This window comes from Phyllobates terribilis, unplaced genomic scaffold, assembly GCF_046119375.1.
Source record: "Phyllobates terribilis strain yellow unplaced genomic scaffold, ASM4611937v1 Scaffold_3__8_contigs__length_932513732, whole genome shotgun sequence".
Lineage (NCBI taxonomy): Eukaryota > Metazoa > Chordata > Amphibia > Anura > Dendrobatidae > Phyllobates > Phyllobates terribilis.
In genome coordinates, this window is record NW_027362763.1 from 352,846,310 (window position 1) to 352,865,333 (window position 19,024).

The 19,024-nt window shown below is 41.8% G+C and overlaps 1 protein-coding gene across 4 annotated transcripts in view; it reads right to left on the minus strand.

The window, feature by feature from the left end:
- The window catches only part of DIS3L2 (DIS3 like 3'-5' exoribonuclease 2), a 366,019-nt gene that overhangs the window by 223,605 nt on the left and 123,390 nt on the right, over positions 1-19,024 (minus strand). For all 4 annotated transcript variants that reach the window (XM_073675255.1, XM_073675258.1, XM_073675259.1 and 1 more), the window contains one exon: positions 7,010-7,190. In XM_073675255.1, coding sequence (XP_073531356.1) covers positions 7,010-7,190 — 181 coding nt within the window. The remainder of the gene's footprint in view (positions 1-7,009; positions 7,191-19,024) is intronic.

The window sequence follows — 19,024 nt, forward strand, 5'->3', positions numbered from 1 at the left end:
GAAATATTATATGGTCATAAGTATTCAGACCCTTTGCTCAGACACTCCTATTTAAGTCACATGCTGTCCATTTCCTTGTGATCCTCCTTGAGATGGTTCTACTCCTTCATTGGAGTCCAGCTATGTTTAATTAAACTGATAGGACTTGATTTGGAAAGGCACACACCTGTCTATATAAGACCTCACAGCTCACAGTGCACGTCAGACCAAATGAGAATCATGAGCTCAAAGGAACTGCCCAAGGAGCTCAGAGACCGCATTGTGGCAAGGCACAGATCTGGCCAAGGTTACAAAAGAATTTCTGCAGTACTCAAGGTTCCTAAGAGCACAGTGGCCTCCATAATCCTTAAATGGAAGAAGTTTAGAACCACCAGAAGTCTTCCTAGACCTGGCCGTCCAGCCAAACTGAGCAATCGTGGGAGAAGAGCCTTGGTGAGAGAGGTAAAGAAGAATCCCAAGATCACTGTGGATGAGCTCCAGCGATGCAGTAGGGAGATGGGAGAAAGTTCCACAAAGTCAACTATTACTGCAGTCCTCCACTAGTCTTGTCATATTTACAGACCAGAACAGTGCATGTAAAAAAATAGACACCTCAAGTTGACGTTTGCAATGCAGATGGGCATACCAAGCAGCACACGCAATCGGCTGTATGATATTAGCCTGAGGGACAAGCTCTCTAAGGCTACATGTACACGGCGGTATTTCACATCAGTATTTGTAACAGGTAAAAGGGTAATTTAACAATTAAAAGGACTATTCTGTGTGTTTATTTTATTTGACTATGGGGTTAGTAATGGGGGTGTCTGATAGACTCCTCTCCATTACTAACCAGTGGGTTTGATGTCTGCGGACATTACACAGCTGACATCAGCCCCACAATCCCATTGCCATTTTCCAATCCACCAGGGCAATCAGAAAGACCCGAGACTAACTAACTATCTATTGTATGCGCCATTTCTGGAGCAGATGAGGGCTGCACTGATTAGGCTAGGAAGCGGCCAAATTTCAATGGTCCTTCCCAGCCCATTAATATCAGCCCCCAGCTGTCTGCTTTGCCTTCCCTGATTATTAAAAATAGGGGGGACCCAATGTCTTTTTTTTTTTTTTTAGCGTCCCCCCATTTTTAACCCTAGAACGCATACCTGGGGCCTCGCAGGCCCGCCCTGTTAATAGTTTTCTATTTTCTGCAAGATTACTTTAGTTAGAATTTTGAAACTCCAGGTATTCCTCAGGTATATAGTGGTTTGTCATTTTTGTTTGAGTTATTCCATGTTATTTGCACACGGGCCTAAAAGGCCCCAGGTATGTGAAAAAGTAGATTTTTTATGGTCACGCGTTCTAGGGTTAAATAACCAGCAAATGCAAAGCAGACAGCTGATATTACTAGGCTGGGAAGGTGCATGGATATTTGGCCTTTTCCCAGCATAATAAGACCAGCTCACAGCTGTTTGCTTTCTCTTGTCTGGTTATTAAAAAAGGGGGGACCCCACGTAGTTTTTTATTACAAATACTGATGTGAAATAAAAATAAAAAACAAACTTTGCATAAAACTAAAAGACATATAAATGTACAGTAGAGGCCCAACACATCTCAGATATATGCCACAGCTTTTTGTGAACTTACTAAAATTCCACTATGTTGTTACAATAAGTAAAGTGATCTCTCTTGACAATGCAATTTATTTTTAATAGATTGCAGAAATCAACCAGGATTGGATTTTCTTTTCTTAAGAAACCACATTCTGTCTTATGCTAGAGTCATCTATCCGGCACAGCAATTAGCAGGAGCTGCAAAATTAGCTTTCCAAAACCCATCTTTATATATTGGACTTCTGACGACAAAAGGAGATTAAACTCCCTTTTGCTGAAAGTTGATCTGTAGGGAGATTTCAACAAGTGTTTGTGGGCTTCCGTAATAGCAGGAAAAGGCCTACATTCAATATAAAAAAAAACACATCTGCAGAGCAAAATGGAAAGGGAGGTTATGTATGGTGACAGGTTAGGAGGGAGAGGGGGGATATAGTGAGAGCAGCTTTGTTAACCTAGAATAGTTTTTCCAATGCATTAATGTATCATCTAGAAACAAATGCTGCCGGGCTCAGCACAACGTGTAGTGCAGCATTGACGCTTCACACAGAGCAGGAGCTAAAGTCAATACAAAGTAAATCAATCAAGCTGCTTCTTGTACATATTAAAGCGATAGGGCCCCATTCATACTGGATCGATCATTCGTACGACAGCCATCTCCCCTAATTGTTATGGCAGAGACCCCCATACTCCTAGGCTCAACCTAGGTCTCCTGCATTTGTGCTCATTGATAGAGAATTGGTATTGGCCCAGAGGGGATTTATGCTATAAGGACATTCAGGAAAATTTTGTTCTATTGTCTTTCAAAAAGTTACACACTAAATTTTGCTTTTGCCTCAAATGTTTCTCATTCTTTCCATTCTTACAATTACACCATACACTTGCAACACCATACCTGGCGGTTCCATGGCCCTAGAAATCATCTCAGTCCTTACCTTTTTGATAAACTATGAAACAATTTACCTGTCAGATATATAGAAGGATATTATTCCCTCCTTGTAACAGGACGCCCTGTAGTCTTGTATATTGGCTTCTCCTGCAGCCAATGATAAGCTTACTCAGCTACACATTATTCATCAATGCTACGTAGCCCCCATTCGATGGTAACATAAGGGTAGGCAGACAATTCACAGAATAGCATCGTGACCACTTATTTATTTTACTTCAGCCTCATTTAGACATCAGTGTTGCCCATGCGTGTTCTATCTGTATTTTTGACAGATACAACACATGCCCATTATAATTATGCTATTCACACTTCCATCTTTATTTTGCGGACTGTGTCCGTGCAAAAATCACAGCGACATGCAAGATATTTTCCAGTGTTGCGGATGTAAAATGCCAATACAAGTCTGTAGGTCCATGAAACACGTACAGCACATGGATGCCATCTACACATTGTCAGTGTTTAAAATTGCAACGTATAGGAGAAGTTTGTAACTTATTTATCCATTAACAACACCTGTACCTTTTTGTGCGCAAATGAAAAACAGTGATGTCGGAATGAGGCCTTAGATAGCACCATCATATCCTGCAGGGCTTTACAGACATTATTGATTAGTAGACTGACTTAAAGGGGTTATCCACTACCTATACTCACCTCCAGTACTGGCGTCATTCCAGGGGTGTCAACATTCGCGGTCCTGGGGCTGTGATGCGGTAGAATGACACGTGATGCCAAGCACCCAATCAACGCTGTTGTCACCGTCTCCGTCCTCATAAGAACTTAACATGAAGTGGAAGTCAGGGCTGCAGCTGATCTGACTTCCACTTCATGTTCATTTTGACAGGAGACGGGGACAGTGACGCCAGCGTTGATTTGGCGCCGGGTATCTTGTGTCATTGCACCACATCACAGCCCCGGGACAGAGAGCAGACACCGCTGGAATGGAAGTGAGTATAGGTTTATTTTATCGGGGCTGAACATATAGTTTAAGAAGGGGTTGTCCTAGTAGTGGACAACCCCTTTAATTGACTGCTTAATATACATGGAGTTCTATTAACTCATCCCCTGCTCTTTATTAGGATTAATGGACTGACTTTGGTTGCATTACAAAGACATATTTGTCTGCCATTATTTCTAACAGGAAAAAATTGGCTATGTATTAGATGACCACTAGATCTCCAATCTCTGCAATGTTCAAACAATCAACAAGATAATTCCAAATAAAAGCATTGGCCCCAATTCATTGAGGTAGGCGTTGTGTCTTTATGCACTGCGGTAAGATATGCCAAATTCATTACGAGGCCATGCCCTCTCTTGGCCAAGTACCACCCACTTTCAAAAAGTTAAGCTGAGCTGTCCAGGACTCAAAAACGCCAGAAGTGGCTACATTATTGAGCAGTTAAACGGTGTGCATAAATGTTGCGACATATAAAAACCTTACACATCAGAATTCTGGCCATATCGGTTTGATGAATGGGGTCCATAGGCTACAAATAAAAAAACTAAAGCAAAAAAAACAAAAACATCCTAACAAAAAACTTGTAATTACAGGGCTTATTTAGGGCTTATTTTTGAAGCCTCATACATATACTGCTTTTATTATCTGGGTGGAAATATATTTTTGAGCAAACGTTTCAATCCACAGAATGTCAATTCCTCTTGCATATTTAGTTTGAATTTTCCCTATAGATATTAAGGGGAATCTGTCAGCAGGTTTTTGCTACCTCACCAGAGAGCAGCATGGTGTAGGCAAAGAGAAGCTGAATCCAATGATTCCTGGGTGCAGCAGTGACACAATCAGAGCTTTTAGATTTAGCAAATGCAGCAGAGCTAAGGAAGCTAACCCCGCCCCCACCAGGCTCTGTATGTGCAAAGTCCAAAGTCACAGAGGTGCTCATCACAGCGGAGGGTGTTGCCGGACCAGGTGGCACTGCTTCAGAATACCTAGCAAAAACCTGCTGAAAGATTCCCTTTAATGGGGTACCTTGATCCACAATAAACTACAGTAGTGAGTTCAGTGCTAAAATTGAGAATATGGAAAAAATTGAAAATTTAAAAACTACATTTAAATCATGATTCTACCCTCTGACGTACCATCATATGCTCCCACAACAATCAGACTATAGAGCTCACATGAGACAGCATGTCACTATAGTGTGCTGGGATGCACAGAGACCAACATGGAAACTCTGCATGAAGTTTAGGAATCTCCCGCAGACATGAGCATCGTGGGTCCCCCATCACCTCCCCCTACCTTTCTTTCTTTAGATGTTGCTGCAGATCTGCAGCATCTTTTCTTTAAACAATGTGTTGTAGCCCTGCCACTGCAGACTTCCTTTAAAGGGAACATGCCAGCTTCCCCAGAAACCCCACACTGCCACCATGTATTTATTGCCATTGCTATACTCAATCTAACAAGCCCTTTTATGGTCTTCTTGATTGCTATATTCAGTAATGAAAACATTTCATAATCGTACTGGTGATATGCTAATTAATGCATGGATAGTCATGGGGGCATTGCTTTTCCCAGACTAGTCACCCTACTTACTAATCATGTGGTCACATCCCTGTGGGAATGAGTACCATGATTTGCAAGAACTGCGTCACTGCAGGCTCTTTGTAAATCTGTCTGACAACGTGCAGTAAGCCGGGCGTTCGCAGTGTGCGGGTGAAGCCTCGGTGCGTACACCCACCTTATGGCACATTGTCATGTAGGCAGGATCCGCAGAGAGCCAGCAATAATGCAACTCTTACAAATCATGTTACTTGCTCTCAAAGGGACGTGATCACTTTAGTGGGAGGACTAGTATGTATAAAAATGCCACCATGACTAGCTACCCACTAATTAACATGCCGCCAACACAGTAATAAAGTTTGATTTCTGCATATGGCAAAAACTACTAGACAATGAAAATGGCTTGTTAGTAAGGGTACACAGAAAGCATTAATTTCATAGTGACTCTCTGAGGGGCCTTGGAAAGCTGCCATGATCCCTTTACAACACAGACTTGATGCAAAAAGTGTAAACCGCAAATCAGCAAAGTGTGAACATACCCCAAAGGGGCTAGTCAAACGAAAGCAATTAAATGTCTTTTCTTTACCCATTTGAAGCTATTTGGATGTGAACAAAGAAGAAGTTACTGTGAACATTGTTTGTACTGGAAATATTTCATTCTAAGGGCGTGCCCAGGTATTTTCTCCAGCCTGATGTAGCAAAGGGGGTCAGGGATGCTAGTGCATAATTGATGCTATAACAGCTGAGGTAAGCATTGGGCTTGTGTACCAATGTTTAAAACGCTAGCCTCCACAATTGTACCTCCCAGCATGTACAATATCTACTGTCCGATAAAGGCAGGAGAGCACCCATGAACAGTCCCTAAAACACAATGGGCCAGATACAAAGCTTTTTCGGCCAGTTTTCTGGCATAAAAAGCTTTGAAAACATGCGCCGTATACACTATTCCAGAAATCTTACTACATGAGGGACTGGAGTAAGATTTGTGGCTAGGCTAGAGCCACTTGTTTGATGCTCCTGATTCATGAAGAGGCATACACGTCTTCATGAATCAGGAGCATGTGACTCCAGCGCGCCCCTTCAGCAAGACCAGAGTGAACACCACTACTCTTAGACAACCCCCTTCTCATTCCTCATGTTTGGCCCCGTTAAAATATAAACACCTATGCTCATCTCCGGTGCCGGCAGTTTCAGCGATGTTGGCACTCGCGTTCCCGTAGCAAACATGAGGTTATTGCGTCACGCGAGCCCTGCGCCCAATCAGAACCGGCTTTACTATCCATGCCTTGAACATGAAGTCAGGGATCTGGCTGATCTCAGTCTTCTTCTTGATGTTTGATTTGTCCTAAGGCGGGGACAGTGACGTCAGTGCTGACCAGGTGCAGGGCTCATGTGACATTAAGTGAGCCCCAGGAATGAAATGCCTACACCGCTGAAACAGCGCAAGCACGGGAGGAGAGCATAGGTGTTTTTATTTCAATGGGGCCAAACATGAAGAATGAGAAGGGGCTGTCCAAGTAGTGTGCCTATTTTATCCCTTATTCTTCATGAAAATACGGGATTTTCCATAAAAAGTGTCGGTTACTTTGTGAACACATCTTTATTTCTTGTAAAGTCGAGAAATATAGACTTTCTAATGCGCCTATATTAGCAATTGCCAGTAATTTTAACAACTCCAAACTAGTATAAGGAAACGGAGGCAGCCTAGTAGCTTCTGACAAATGGAGGGTGGCATAAAACTAACCAAGCTCTTAATGATCGGAAAATCAAATTGTCGTCATCAGGGTGCAATGTAAAAACTGTGGGTAGAGCCACTGTTCTCACAGAAAGTATTAGATTTCTGTTACAAAGGATATACTGGGCATTATGTGAAACCTTGGTACATGTAACTTAAGTTTAATTTAAAAGTCGTGTTAAAACACAAAACAAAAAACAAACACAGAACATACAAAACAAACTTGCCATTTTCAGCATTAAGAGATAACCTAGTGTGGAGGTCTTCTATGCCACACTCAAACTGGGCCTCTATAATGAGATCCGGGCTCTTTGATCCATCCCGTACATGATGCGCAGCGGCAACGGGCTGTACGGTGTTTATCGCTGCAGATGTTTTATCACCATCACAGATGTCTGGTTTTACAACCTGTGTAAAAAAAAAAAAAAAAAGTCAGTCTACAGTCAAATAGATGTACTCACTGTTTTGCTCCCAGCCCACCCGTTTACCCTGGCTGCAGAAGTCTCAGTCTGCGTGTGCAGAAGACCAATGGGGAGCATTAGGGATGCAGCGTTGAAAGAGCGGGGAGCAAACGTCTAAAGAAGTTATGCAAAGCATTAGCTACATTTTTCTTAAAGTGTTCTATGGTCACACCAACTCTAGGATTTTTCCAGCTATGAGTTTTAGGCCGGCCTTACATATCTACATTTCACAGTCCACGTACAGACAGCAATTTCCAGACTGATTGTGGGTCTGACCCGAACTAACAAGCCTAATATACAGTATACCTTTGAGGCTGTTTAAGTTGGGAGATTGCAGTCTATCCAGACGTTTCAGTCTGTAAAAGGTGGACCCCTGAAGCGAGCTTAAAGACCCCCCATAAAAATTAAATGGCTGTTGGACAGACCATCATTGGCAAACAGCCATCTCTCATAAGCACCCCTATGTTCTCTATAAGAGCACCACTGGTGGATCCAGCTTAACTCCAGGAAGAACAAAAGGATCAACCGCTAAAATACAACAGGCCAGATCCTTATTTTCCCCTGCAATCTGTTGGGTAAAAGTAGTGAGGCCATATGTACAGACTGTCGGCAGATCTCACCGATGTCAGAGTGATAGGCAGACTTTAGTCTACTGTGAACAGGTCTTGAAACGGATTTACCATAAAGTCCCCGAAGTAGCTGATAATACAGAAATGAATACTATATTGTAACAGTAAATGACAGACAGGTATCTAGTAAACAGCCATCATTTAAAGGAAAGGGTACTAATTTTAGTCAGTGGAAAATTAATGGGTGTTGTGCACTTGTTTATTTACAGCTTTTAATCATTGCAAAACCCATGCGAAGCTGCACATGTTAAGTTACCATGTGTGCATGGAGCCAATCTTTCTCAAAGATTTGGAAAGGAGAGGCGATTGTTTTCAATTCAAAATAGTGGAACATCTCTAAGTAGTAATCCCAACAGCCTAGAAAAGAGTGGCAATTAACACCTATTCTGGAATTAAGTCAATTGGCAGTAAGACTTGCTATTTCGCCTAAGACTCAGCTGTCAGTGCAGTAGACCTTTCAGGCTTTAAATAGTAGATGGCGGTTGCATCGCTTTCCCATAGGAAGTCAAAATGGTCATCAATGAACTGGGAAACTTTATTTTAAGCTTTTAAAAACAGTAAGGTCTACACATGTTAAACAGAAGGACAAAAATAAAAAAAGTAAAAATAAGTACGATCGTTTTTCTTCAGACCGCAGCAAAATTTCAAAATATTCATTATTATGGAGACAATTAAATTGGAGAGAAAAAAAAAATATTTATATGACAGACAACCAGGGCTGTGGAGTTGGAGTCGTGAAATCTGTGTCGGTGTCCATTTTGGTGGAGTCTGTATAAAATGGACGGACTCCTAAAATATATAATACATTGGGTACAGTAGTACAATGCAGGATGTGCAGTAAATTTTTGGAAAGTTATGAAATGTCCTATAAATGTCTGTTCTGCTCCTGATCTAAGGATCTCGGCTTTTAGTTGAGATGAATCTGTGCTGCACTTTATGCACATGCTCAGTAGTGCGGCAGGGCTGTGGAGTCAGAGTTGGGAGTCAGGGAAATTGAGGAGTCCGATTTGGAGATTTGCTTACAGACTCCATAGCCCTGCAATACAACTCATCCAGAGTAACTAAAATGGGCAGACCATTGGAAAATAGCGACGAAGGGTAACAGGTCAACAAATACAAAGTTCAGTTCTGTTATACAGTGTCCTTATAGCAGCTTCTTTTGATCATGTGCTACAGAGACAAAAGAAGAAATCCATATCTGTGTACTATGAATAGGAGACATCATAAAAGCTAGTCTCCACCCAGCAGCTCAGAGACAACTGAAAATTAGAGCTAGAACCTGCAAAAGGTAAAACGGTCTAGAAATTTATATACAGGACACAACATAATTGCCAGAAATGGTATCATTTCTTAAGTACACATACAGCTTACTAGAAAAATTAACTTGAAATAACAGGCAAGCTCTGAGCAACTCAATGGCAAAAACTTTCCATACCATATTAGTGTGCACCATTGAAACTTGCAGCATTTCAAAACAGACATAGGAAAGAAATGTATGGATGAACAGAATCATACCGGAGCTCTCCAAATGCTGAACTACCCTGTCCAGAATGAGCAGCAGAAATTACTTTTTTTTTTAGAACTGCTTGAAGAAAAAAATTGCAACAGACAAGTGCACGAGACAAGTACTGTACTTCAACAATAGACACAATTGAACATAAGTTTTTTATAGGCAGATCAAGATTTGTCAGAAAGAACAGTGTTCCCAGTTATAAATTCTTAATGCAGAAGTAGAAATATAACAGTGGTTAGAGGTCAATATCTGGAAATGAATAACAGGTTATGGGATATTACTGCAGTTCGCAAGTAGAAGTGTTAACACTGCGTTAATAGCAATTCCATGTGGACAGGAAAAACCTTACTCTGATCGACATATCACCACTATGTCAGGTAACTGGATGTAGATCTGATTTTGCGGTTTAGAGAGGGTTTTTAATGTGTCAAGGCCCCCATACACATTAGATGGCCATCAGCCAAATGGTGCTTCATCCAATAGCCATCTCTCCCATACACATGAGCGCTCATTCGATCGAGCACTTGTTCTTTATGAGAAAGCTGTCAGCTAACGAATCAAGGAGAACAATGAGGTTGTTCGGGCATGTAAAATTTTGGGAATGCCAATCTCTCCATCAACCATCAGTCGACCGGTGCCCACATACACAGATTGTCAGCTGAACCAGTCAATATCTGTGGGTTCAGCCAGCATTAGTCTAATGTATATAGGGGCTTTAAAGGGAGTCTGTCCGCACATAATGACTGTTCAACCAAGTACAAGCACTGAGTGCTGCCAAACAATTAAAGACACCTTCCCACTTACTTGTTTTCCCTAAATATCCACTCCACCACACCTCCCCATTGATTGACAGCTCTGGCTCAGAGAAGGGTGGACAGAGATGGAAATCAAGTAGGTAGGAAGGTGCACCTAAGTGTTTGGCCACACCTAGGTTGGCCAAGTGCCAGGATTTGGTTTGAACAGTTATTCTGTGCTGACTAGTGTTAAGCGATACCTTCCGATATCGGGAAATATCGGATTGGATCGGACCGATACCCAAAAAATACAGGAAACCAATGCAAGTCAATGGGACACAAATATCGGAATGAAAATAAACCCTTTCTTTCCTTGTAGGTTAATTCTACATGAAGGAAAACAACTAAGAATAATGTAGAATATATTACATGAAAGCCAGCAATTCAGCAGCGGCATACACCGGTACCTGACAATTTACAACAGAAAGAATAGAGCATCGCACGCAGATTAGATACATAGAAACATGTCAGTCACATATATAATAAGTACAGTGAGTGCTGATTACTGTACTTGTCATTTAGTGTTAAAGGATTTATTAAAAAAAAATAGTGTTTTCATGCACCGTCTCTTTAAAAAAAAAGCCGGCCGGCAATTCAGCATCGGTACCCGACAATTTAGAATAGAAAGAATAGAGCATCACACATAGATTAGATACATAGAAACATGTCAGTCACATATATAAGAAGTACAGTGATAGTGTTGCTTACTGTACTTGTCATTTAGTGTTAAAATAAAGGATTTATTAAAAAAAAAATTGGCGTGGGGTTCCCCGTAATTTTAGTCTCTAGCGGAGGTTAAGCAGACGACTGGGGCAGATATTTGAAGCCTGGGAAGGGGGTAATACCCATGGAGCTTCCCAGACTACTAATATCAGCCCCCAGCTGAATGCCTAGCCTTTACTAGCTATTAAAATGGGGGACCCCCAAAAAAATGACGTGGGGTCCCCCCTATTTTAATAGCTAGCAAAGGCTAGGCAGACAGCTGGGGGCTGATATTAATACGCTGGGATGGCATTCTGATGACAGGCTGGATCGCAGCTGAGTACTGCCATCCAGCTGGTCATCCTTCAGAGACACTGCAGAGCGCAGGCATTATGGGAACTTCCGATTCCGGTATCCGATATTCTAAAAGTATCGGAACTCCATATCGGAACTCAGATACCGCGAATATCGGTCGATATCCGATATTTCAGTATCGGAATGCTCAACACTAGTGCTGACAGATTACCTTTAAAAGGGGTTGTCCCATGAACAAATTTCATTTTAATTAATAGATCTAGGAATAAGTTCCACAATTGGATGTGTTAAAAAAAAAAAAAAAAAAAAATGTTCCTGTGCTGAGATAATCTTATAAATGTACCCCTGCTATGTCCTGTGTAATGGCTGTGTCTGACTGTGCACGAAACATGATCTGATCTTGCCACAACTCCTGGGCAGGGGAGGAAGCAAACGATAATATACAGATGTTACAGCAGGGGATCACAAATGATTCTTTGAAGTAAAAGAATGTTTAAAAACAGACAGGGAAATGTTTTACCTCACAAAAAGAATCAGCTGTATTCCTGTGCTGTAATGTCTGTATACTCTTTTGCTTCCCCTCCTGCCCAGGAGCTGTTGTATGATCAGACCATGTTCCGGTCAGACACAGCCATTACACAGTACACAGCAGGGGCACATTTATAAGATTATCTCAGCACAGGAACATTTTATTAATCACATCCAATTGTAGAAATTATTCTTCAAAGATGTATTGATTAAAATCAACTTTAAAATTAACTTTGTGGGAAAAACCTTGGAAGTTTCTCTTTTTACACTGGCAAAACAACGTGGTCATTATTTATATCCTTCTGTGAACATGTAATAGAAACTGGTAAGGGATACAGTACTCTAAAGCTGCATTTAAACAGCATGATAATTCAAAAATTCCTAGTAAAGATATTTTACCAATAACTGATGTGTGAACAGGCTACCTATCACCTAAAGTATAAGCAAAATACTAGTTTGTAGGGTGAAATTACCTAAATGATCTTTTGGTTCGTTTTAAAGCATCGTTCTGGGCAGCGCATTATTTTGTGTAAACAGGACTTAGGATGGCAATGTTTTTGACAGCACATTTGAGTAGAAGGATCTATTATGGATTGTGTGGTGTGCATAGGAAATGCGAACTGCCTGCCTGTCTAAACAGGCTATTAAACGACCATCATTTAGCAAAAAAGTAACTGATTGGTGGTCATTTAATTTTGCAAGTCGGGTGGTGTAAACCCACCTTAATCATGTTTGTGAGATCTATGATAGCAACTTAGGTTGTTTAAATTCCCACCCATTACAAATTAAATAGCTGGGATATCGCAAATGACTCTTTGAAGTAAAACATGGTTTAAAACAGGGCTGTGGAGTCGGTAAGTCGAACCTACGATTCCAACTCAGACTCCTAAGCCCTCATACATGGCTCATGTGTAAGTGATAAATTTACTGTAGCACAGATTCATCTCCGCTAAAAGTCTAGACCCTTAGATCAGGAATAGGACAGACATTTATAGGACATTTCATAACTTTCCCAAATTCTTATGAAAAAAATATTCCCCACAATCTGCATTGAACTACTGTACCCAATTTATTAGATATTTTAGAAGTTGGAGTCAGTCCATTTTATACCGACTCAGATTCAGACTCCACCAAAATGGACACCGACTCCACGACTTAGTCTCCAACTCTACAGCCCTGGCTTAAAAACAGGCAAAGAAATGTTTTACCTCACAAAAAGAATCTGCTGCGATCCCCTGCTGTAATATCGGTATAAGCTCTTTTGCTTCCCCCCAGCCATTACACAGTACATAACAGGAGCACATTTATAAGATTATCTCAGCACATCCAATTGTGGAAATTCTTATGCCAAGATCTATTGATAAAAATGACCTTTTTTTGTGGGACAACCCCTTTAAGAACGCTCGTTCGTAATCTTGCAGTGTAAATGCAGCTTAAATAATGTTTTTTTGTTTTTTTTTTATTCTTCACACATTTAAGAGTTGGATAGCAGCCTGACTAAGTGATAAGTGGCCTCGTGTGTTTTCGGCATCCCATCTCTCCATACGCATTAAGTTATGAAATAAGGAGACCAACTAAATAGTACCTAGATGTTAGCTATTGAACTTAAAATATTGCTTCGAGCAAAAATAAACAGCTGAAGCATCAATGGATCTTTTAGACAAACTTTACAAAAGGTGGATGTAGTGGTCATGTGACAAACTATTGGTATCGTTCCTTAATGAAGAGAACCTTAATGCCAACAGTGCAGCATGTAAAATTTAAGGCCACTATTTGGCTGCCAGGGGAAAAATAAGTTGCTGTTTTTTTCTATTTAAATAGCTGAATAACCTGCAAGTGTATTAAAAAAGACATTTTAATTAAAAAGGTTTTTTTTTGTATAAATTAGCTGCAATTATAAATCGATATGGATAATTATACAACACATACCTTTTCTGTTCATGCTGCTGTACAATTAACAGCCAAGTTGCTTCCACTCATAACCCACTTCTCTCACCCAACAGAACAATACAGAAAATGAACCATTATGAATTCAGATGTGTATTTGAAGCGCCGCGTTTATTAGCAAATTATTAATTTGCAAAAACACCATAAACCAGTTTCTCAGGACAAGTTAATGGATTCCTAGTGCTTCAATATAGAAAGAATGAGGTTAACATGTGAGCATTTCTATCAGAGGATTACCAAAGCAGAGTTATGGGTAAGGCTAATAAAAGTTAAAAAAATGTCATCAAGAAAGCACACAATGCGGAAGAGATTTAGTAGTGAATAGCAGTCAGTTTGTCCAGATAAATCCAAGAAATAATGAGACAAAGGATAAAAAAAAAAATCAAAACAAGCAGTTATTGATGGGGAAAGGCACAAAGCCACGCGCCTAGTGACACTTGAGTTTTGGAGGAAGTAGGATTGAAAGGGAGAGGTTTGTCAGGAGTACATATAACGTGAGGGGGTCTGCCTCCAGCACTGGACTCCTCTTCATTAAATAAGCATATATAAACTTCTGGGACACAAGACACTGGCAGGCTAGGAACAACTGATCAATACGAAAAAATAATTTAGTCCAAATGACAAAATGATTTGAAAATCTTACTTTCAATATTCGTACTTTAGTGCCAAGTTTTGGTCGCTAACCTTTATCAATTCATTTCAGGTTTAGGGTCATTGAAAGTTTAAGAAGTTAAATTAAAGCTGGAGGGGTCCGTCCCAATCTATGACAAAACAGCCTTGGCCCAGCCACACAAGTTACATCAAACGACCTGCCAGTAAAGTCTATATACCACAGCACATGGCCTTCTATATAAAACCTCCCATGCTGCCACTGCAAATCTTACATTCTGTGTATACAACAGATGGCACCGAGAAGTGTTATTAATAATGTCTTTGGCTGTTTCATCAAAGACTTCTTGAGTAATTTTGTTTTATATTGATGACACTTTAGTTCTTGGACAAGAATATGTTTTATATGGATTCTAAAAATGTACAGCAGAAATAAAAATAAAATCTCAATGAAATTATACAATAATGCAGTTTACAAAATGACACTTCTGTAGATCAAAAAAATAAAAGGAACACTCAACACATCCTAGATCTGAATGAATGAAATATTCTCATTGAATACTTTGTTCTATACAAAGTTGAATGTGCTGACAACAAAATCACACAAAAATCAATGGAAATCAAATTTATTAACCAATGGAGGCCTGGATTTGGAGTCACCCCCAAAATTAAAGTGGAAAAACACACTACAGGCTGATCTAACTTTGATGTAATGTCCTTAAAGCAAGTCAAAATGAGGCTCAGTATTGTGTGTGGCCTCCACGTGCCTGTATGACCTCCCTACAACGCCTGGGCATGCTCCTGATGAGGTTGCAGATGGTCTCCTGTGGGATCTCCTCCCAGACCTGGACTAAAGCATCCATCAACTCCTGGACAGTCTGTGGTGCAACGTGACGTTGGATGATGTCCCAGATGTGCTCAATCAGATTCAGGTCTGGGGAACGGGCGGGCCAGTCCATAGATTCAATGCCTTCATCTTGCAGGAACTGCTGACACACTCCAGCCACATCAGGTCTGGCATTGTCCTGCATTAGGAGGAACCCAGGGCCAACGGCACCAGCATATGGTCTCACAAGGGGTCTGAGGATCTCATCTCGGTACCTAATGGCAGTCCGGCTACCTCTGGTGAGCACATGGAGGGCTGTGTGGTCCTCCAAAGAAATGCCACTCCACACCATTACTGACCCACTGACAAACCGGTCATGCTGAAGGATGTTGCAGGCAGATCGCTCTCCACGGTGTCTTCAGACTGTCCCGTCTGTCACATGTGCTCAGTGTGAACCTGCTTTCATCTGTGAAGAGCACAGGGCGCCAGTGGAGACTTTGCCAATCCTGGTGTTCTGTGGTAAATGCAAAGCATCCTGCACGGTGTTGGGCTGTGAGCACAACCCCCATTTGTGGACGTCAGGCCTGCTGGAGGTCATTTTGCAGGGCACTGGCAGTGCTCCTCCTGTTCCTCCTTGCACAAAGGCAGAAGTAGCGGTCCTGCTGCTGGGTTGTTGCCCTCCTAAATCCCCCTCCACGTCTCCTGATGTACTGGCCTGTCTCCTGGTAGCGCCTCCAGCCTCTGGACACTACGTTGACAGACACATCAAACCTTCTTGCCACAGCTCGCATTGATTTGCCATCCTGGATAAACTGCACTACCTAAGCAACTTCTGTGGGTTGTAGAGTCCGTCTCATGCTACCACGAGTGTGAAAGCACAACCAACATTCAAAAGTGACCAAAACATCAGCCAGAAAGCATTGGTACTGAGATGTGGTCTGTGGTCCCCACCTGCAGAACCACTCCTTTATTGAGGGTGTCTTGATAATTGCCAATAATTTCCATCTATCGTCTATTCCATTTGCACAACAGCATGTGAAACTTATTGTCAGTGTTGCTTCCTAAGTGGACAGTTTGATTTCACAGAAGTTTGATTTACTTGGAGTTATTTTCTGTTTAAGTGCTCCCTTTATTTTTTTGAGCAGTGTGTATGTAAATTATACATACATACATTTTTTGAGGAGTGGCTATCCTATTTGACATGTAGCCTTAGACTATGCTCACAAGTCGCGTTTTTGCCATGTTTCTCCAGCACAAAATGCAGCATTTACCATGACAGGGAAGGATATTACTGAAATCTCGTGCAAATGCGGCTTATTTTTTCTTTGCAGATTTGAAGCAGTTTCATATCTGTAGCATGTCAATTTTTTCAGTTTTTCAAAGAAAAAAAAAGCATCCTCAAAACGCATCAAAAACGCACCCAAAACACAGTAAAAAAATGCCTGTATTTGACACGGTTTTCTTTTGCCAACACATCAAAACCATGAAGGTATGCACAAAAAAAGCGGCATTTGAATATAGCCCAAGTTCACCTGCAGCATTTTTTCTGCGTTTTCTTTTACAGACAAAGGGCTGCATTTTCTATGAAGCGGTCACACACTGGTAGGGAGACCCGCCGGTCAGTTCCATGTATTGCTGTCCCATCTTGGTACGACTTATACTGTCGTCAAACTGGGTCCTAAAAGTAATAGCCAATTGTTAGCTGTATCCATTGTTAGGTGCTGTTGACGTAAAATCGGCGCCACAGCCAATGTTTCTGCTGTGTAATATGAGAGCAGCATGATGTAGGTACAGAGACCCTAATTCCAGCGATTTGTCACTTGCTGGTCTAATGCTGCTATTTAATTGACAGCTGGCTGTGTACACTGCAAATTAACAAAGCCGCCAATTATTGTGGGTAGGGGTTACAAAGTTAAAACATTGACTTTATGGAAACCACAACATAGCCTAGTAAGGGACACATCACTGTAATCAGGTTCTCAACCTCTAGATCATGCTGCCCTCAGGTTACATCGCAAAAACCTGCTGACAGATTCCCTTTAACATTTGCACTAGCTTTGAAAATTTCATTTCATGAGGTAAAGCTCATTTATCAATTTTGTAAGCGAGTGAAAACTGATAATCTTCCACCAAGTTAAAGGGGATGTCCACTACTAGGACAAACCCCTTCTCAATCTGAATGTATGCTGCCGATAAAACAAAAACACTTATAGTTGACTCCGATGCTGGTGCCGTTCCAGCGGTGGTGGGCACAAAAAGAAATTGGGGGTGGGGTTAGAAGAGTCAATCTAGTAAGAAGGAATAGAGGTACAGAGATGCATAAAATGCATGTACACTAATGCCAGAAGCCTCACCAACAAAATGGAGGAATTAGAATTAATTTTGTTGGAAAATAATTATGACAAGTGAGGGGGGGGGGGGGTGTTTATATGTATAATCATCCTTAAAACCCATCTTGCGTGAGAATATATGTGAATCTAATGAAAATGTAGAGTCCCTGTGGGTGGAGATAAGGGGAGGGGGAAAAATAATAATGGGCAACCCGCAGAACCTGGTAAGGTGTGGGTTTCATGGGAAAAAGCCCTCCTTATGATTAGTTGTCTAATGGGGTGTACATTATTATTTATACTCTGGCAGTTATGGCTTTTGTTAGTATGCTTGGCAGCCTCTGAGGTATCCTCAGGGATGAAGCTCTCCAGGGGTAGAAGGAGAGCTTAGCAACAGAGGCCAGGTGAGCTGTGAGTGGCCGCCTGGACTGCTGGGTTTTTGAGGTGACAGCCTTTTGATTGGCTGTCAGGTTTGAGCGGGAAAGATCCGCAGTTTTTTGAAATCCAACTGAAGACAGAGCGTCAGTCAGCTGGTCAGCTCAAGAGAAGACGTCACCATGGATGCTCTCCTAATAGCTTTTAAAGAGAGTAAATGCTGAGGAAGGACTGGAATGGCTTAAAAATTGCTTAGCAATTCCCCCTTCTATTGCGCCGGACTCTGGGGATGCCGCTTTGCAAGTGTCAGGGCCTGCAGCCGGGACTTCCAAGGATGCCGTGTCAAGCATGAACGTACCTGCAGGGCCGGCGGGGGAGCGTGAAGGTGATGACGCTAGTTTACCTCGGGGGGGGGGGGGGGCGCTGGTACGGTGGTCCGTAGGAAGAGGACAGCGAGCGTTCGGAATTCTCTGGGCCAGTCTCCTTCTCGGCGTCGCACGGGGTCTAGTCAGAGGTAGGCTCCCGCACATGCATTGAAGGAAAAGCGCACTCGAGTTTCGACGTCGCGCAGCAGAAGAGACCCCGCGACAAGAGGAAGGGGTCCGCATCAGAAGCACAGCATCGGAAGACAGTTCTGCAGCAAACCAGTGGAGCGGGTAAGATCGCTGGGGAGACTAGCTCTTTGGGGTTTTTACCTCAGCCTCAAATTAGTGGAGGGCATATTATAGGGCATATTATTAGTGAAGCTCACAGTTATGACCAGTCATATGCCTACAGCAATGGGTCAGGGGAATGTAGTAGCTACTCCTCAATCAATTCTGGCGGCTCAAGCTGCTAGAGTATGGGATTTTTCTCACCAGTCAGAGGATTAAGGGGGAATATCCCCAGGTGCAGATTCTCTGACAGTCAATTGTTTGTGGCTAATGAGCCACAGTATTTAAGTGGTCCTCCCAGAAAGAAGGGGTCTAGCGTTATACCATCAGTTGGTGATCAAAACATGTCAGTAATTCAGGATTTTGTTAAACAGGCTGTAGTTGATGCATTATCAGGTGCAGGCAAGGTGCACCTCGCATCGCCACAGTTTTCAAATGTCGTGAAGCCACCTGGGGTGGCCGAGTCGCTACTAAAGGAGGCGATGACATGTCATATTTCACCTTTAGATCAGCGTGGTTACTTTATGACGAGGCTTTTCGCCAAAAGTTATCTGTGCATTCTA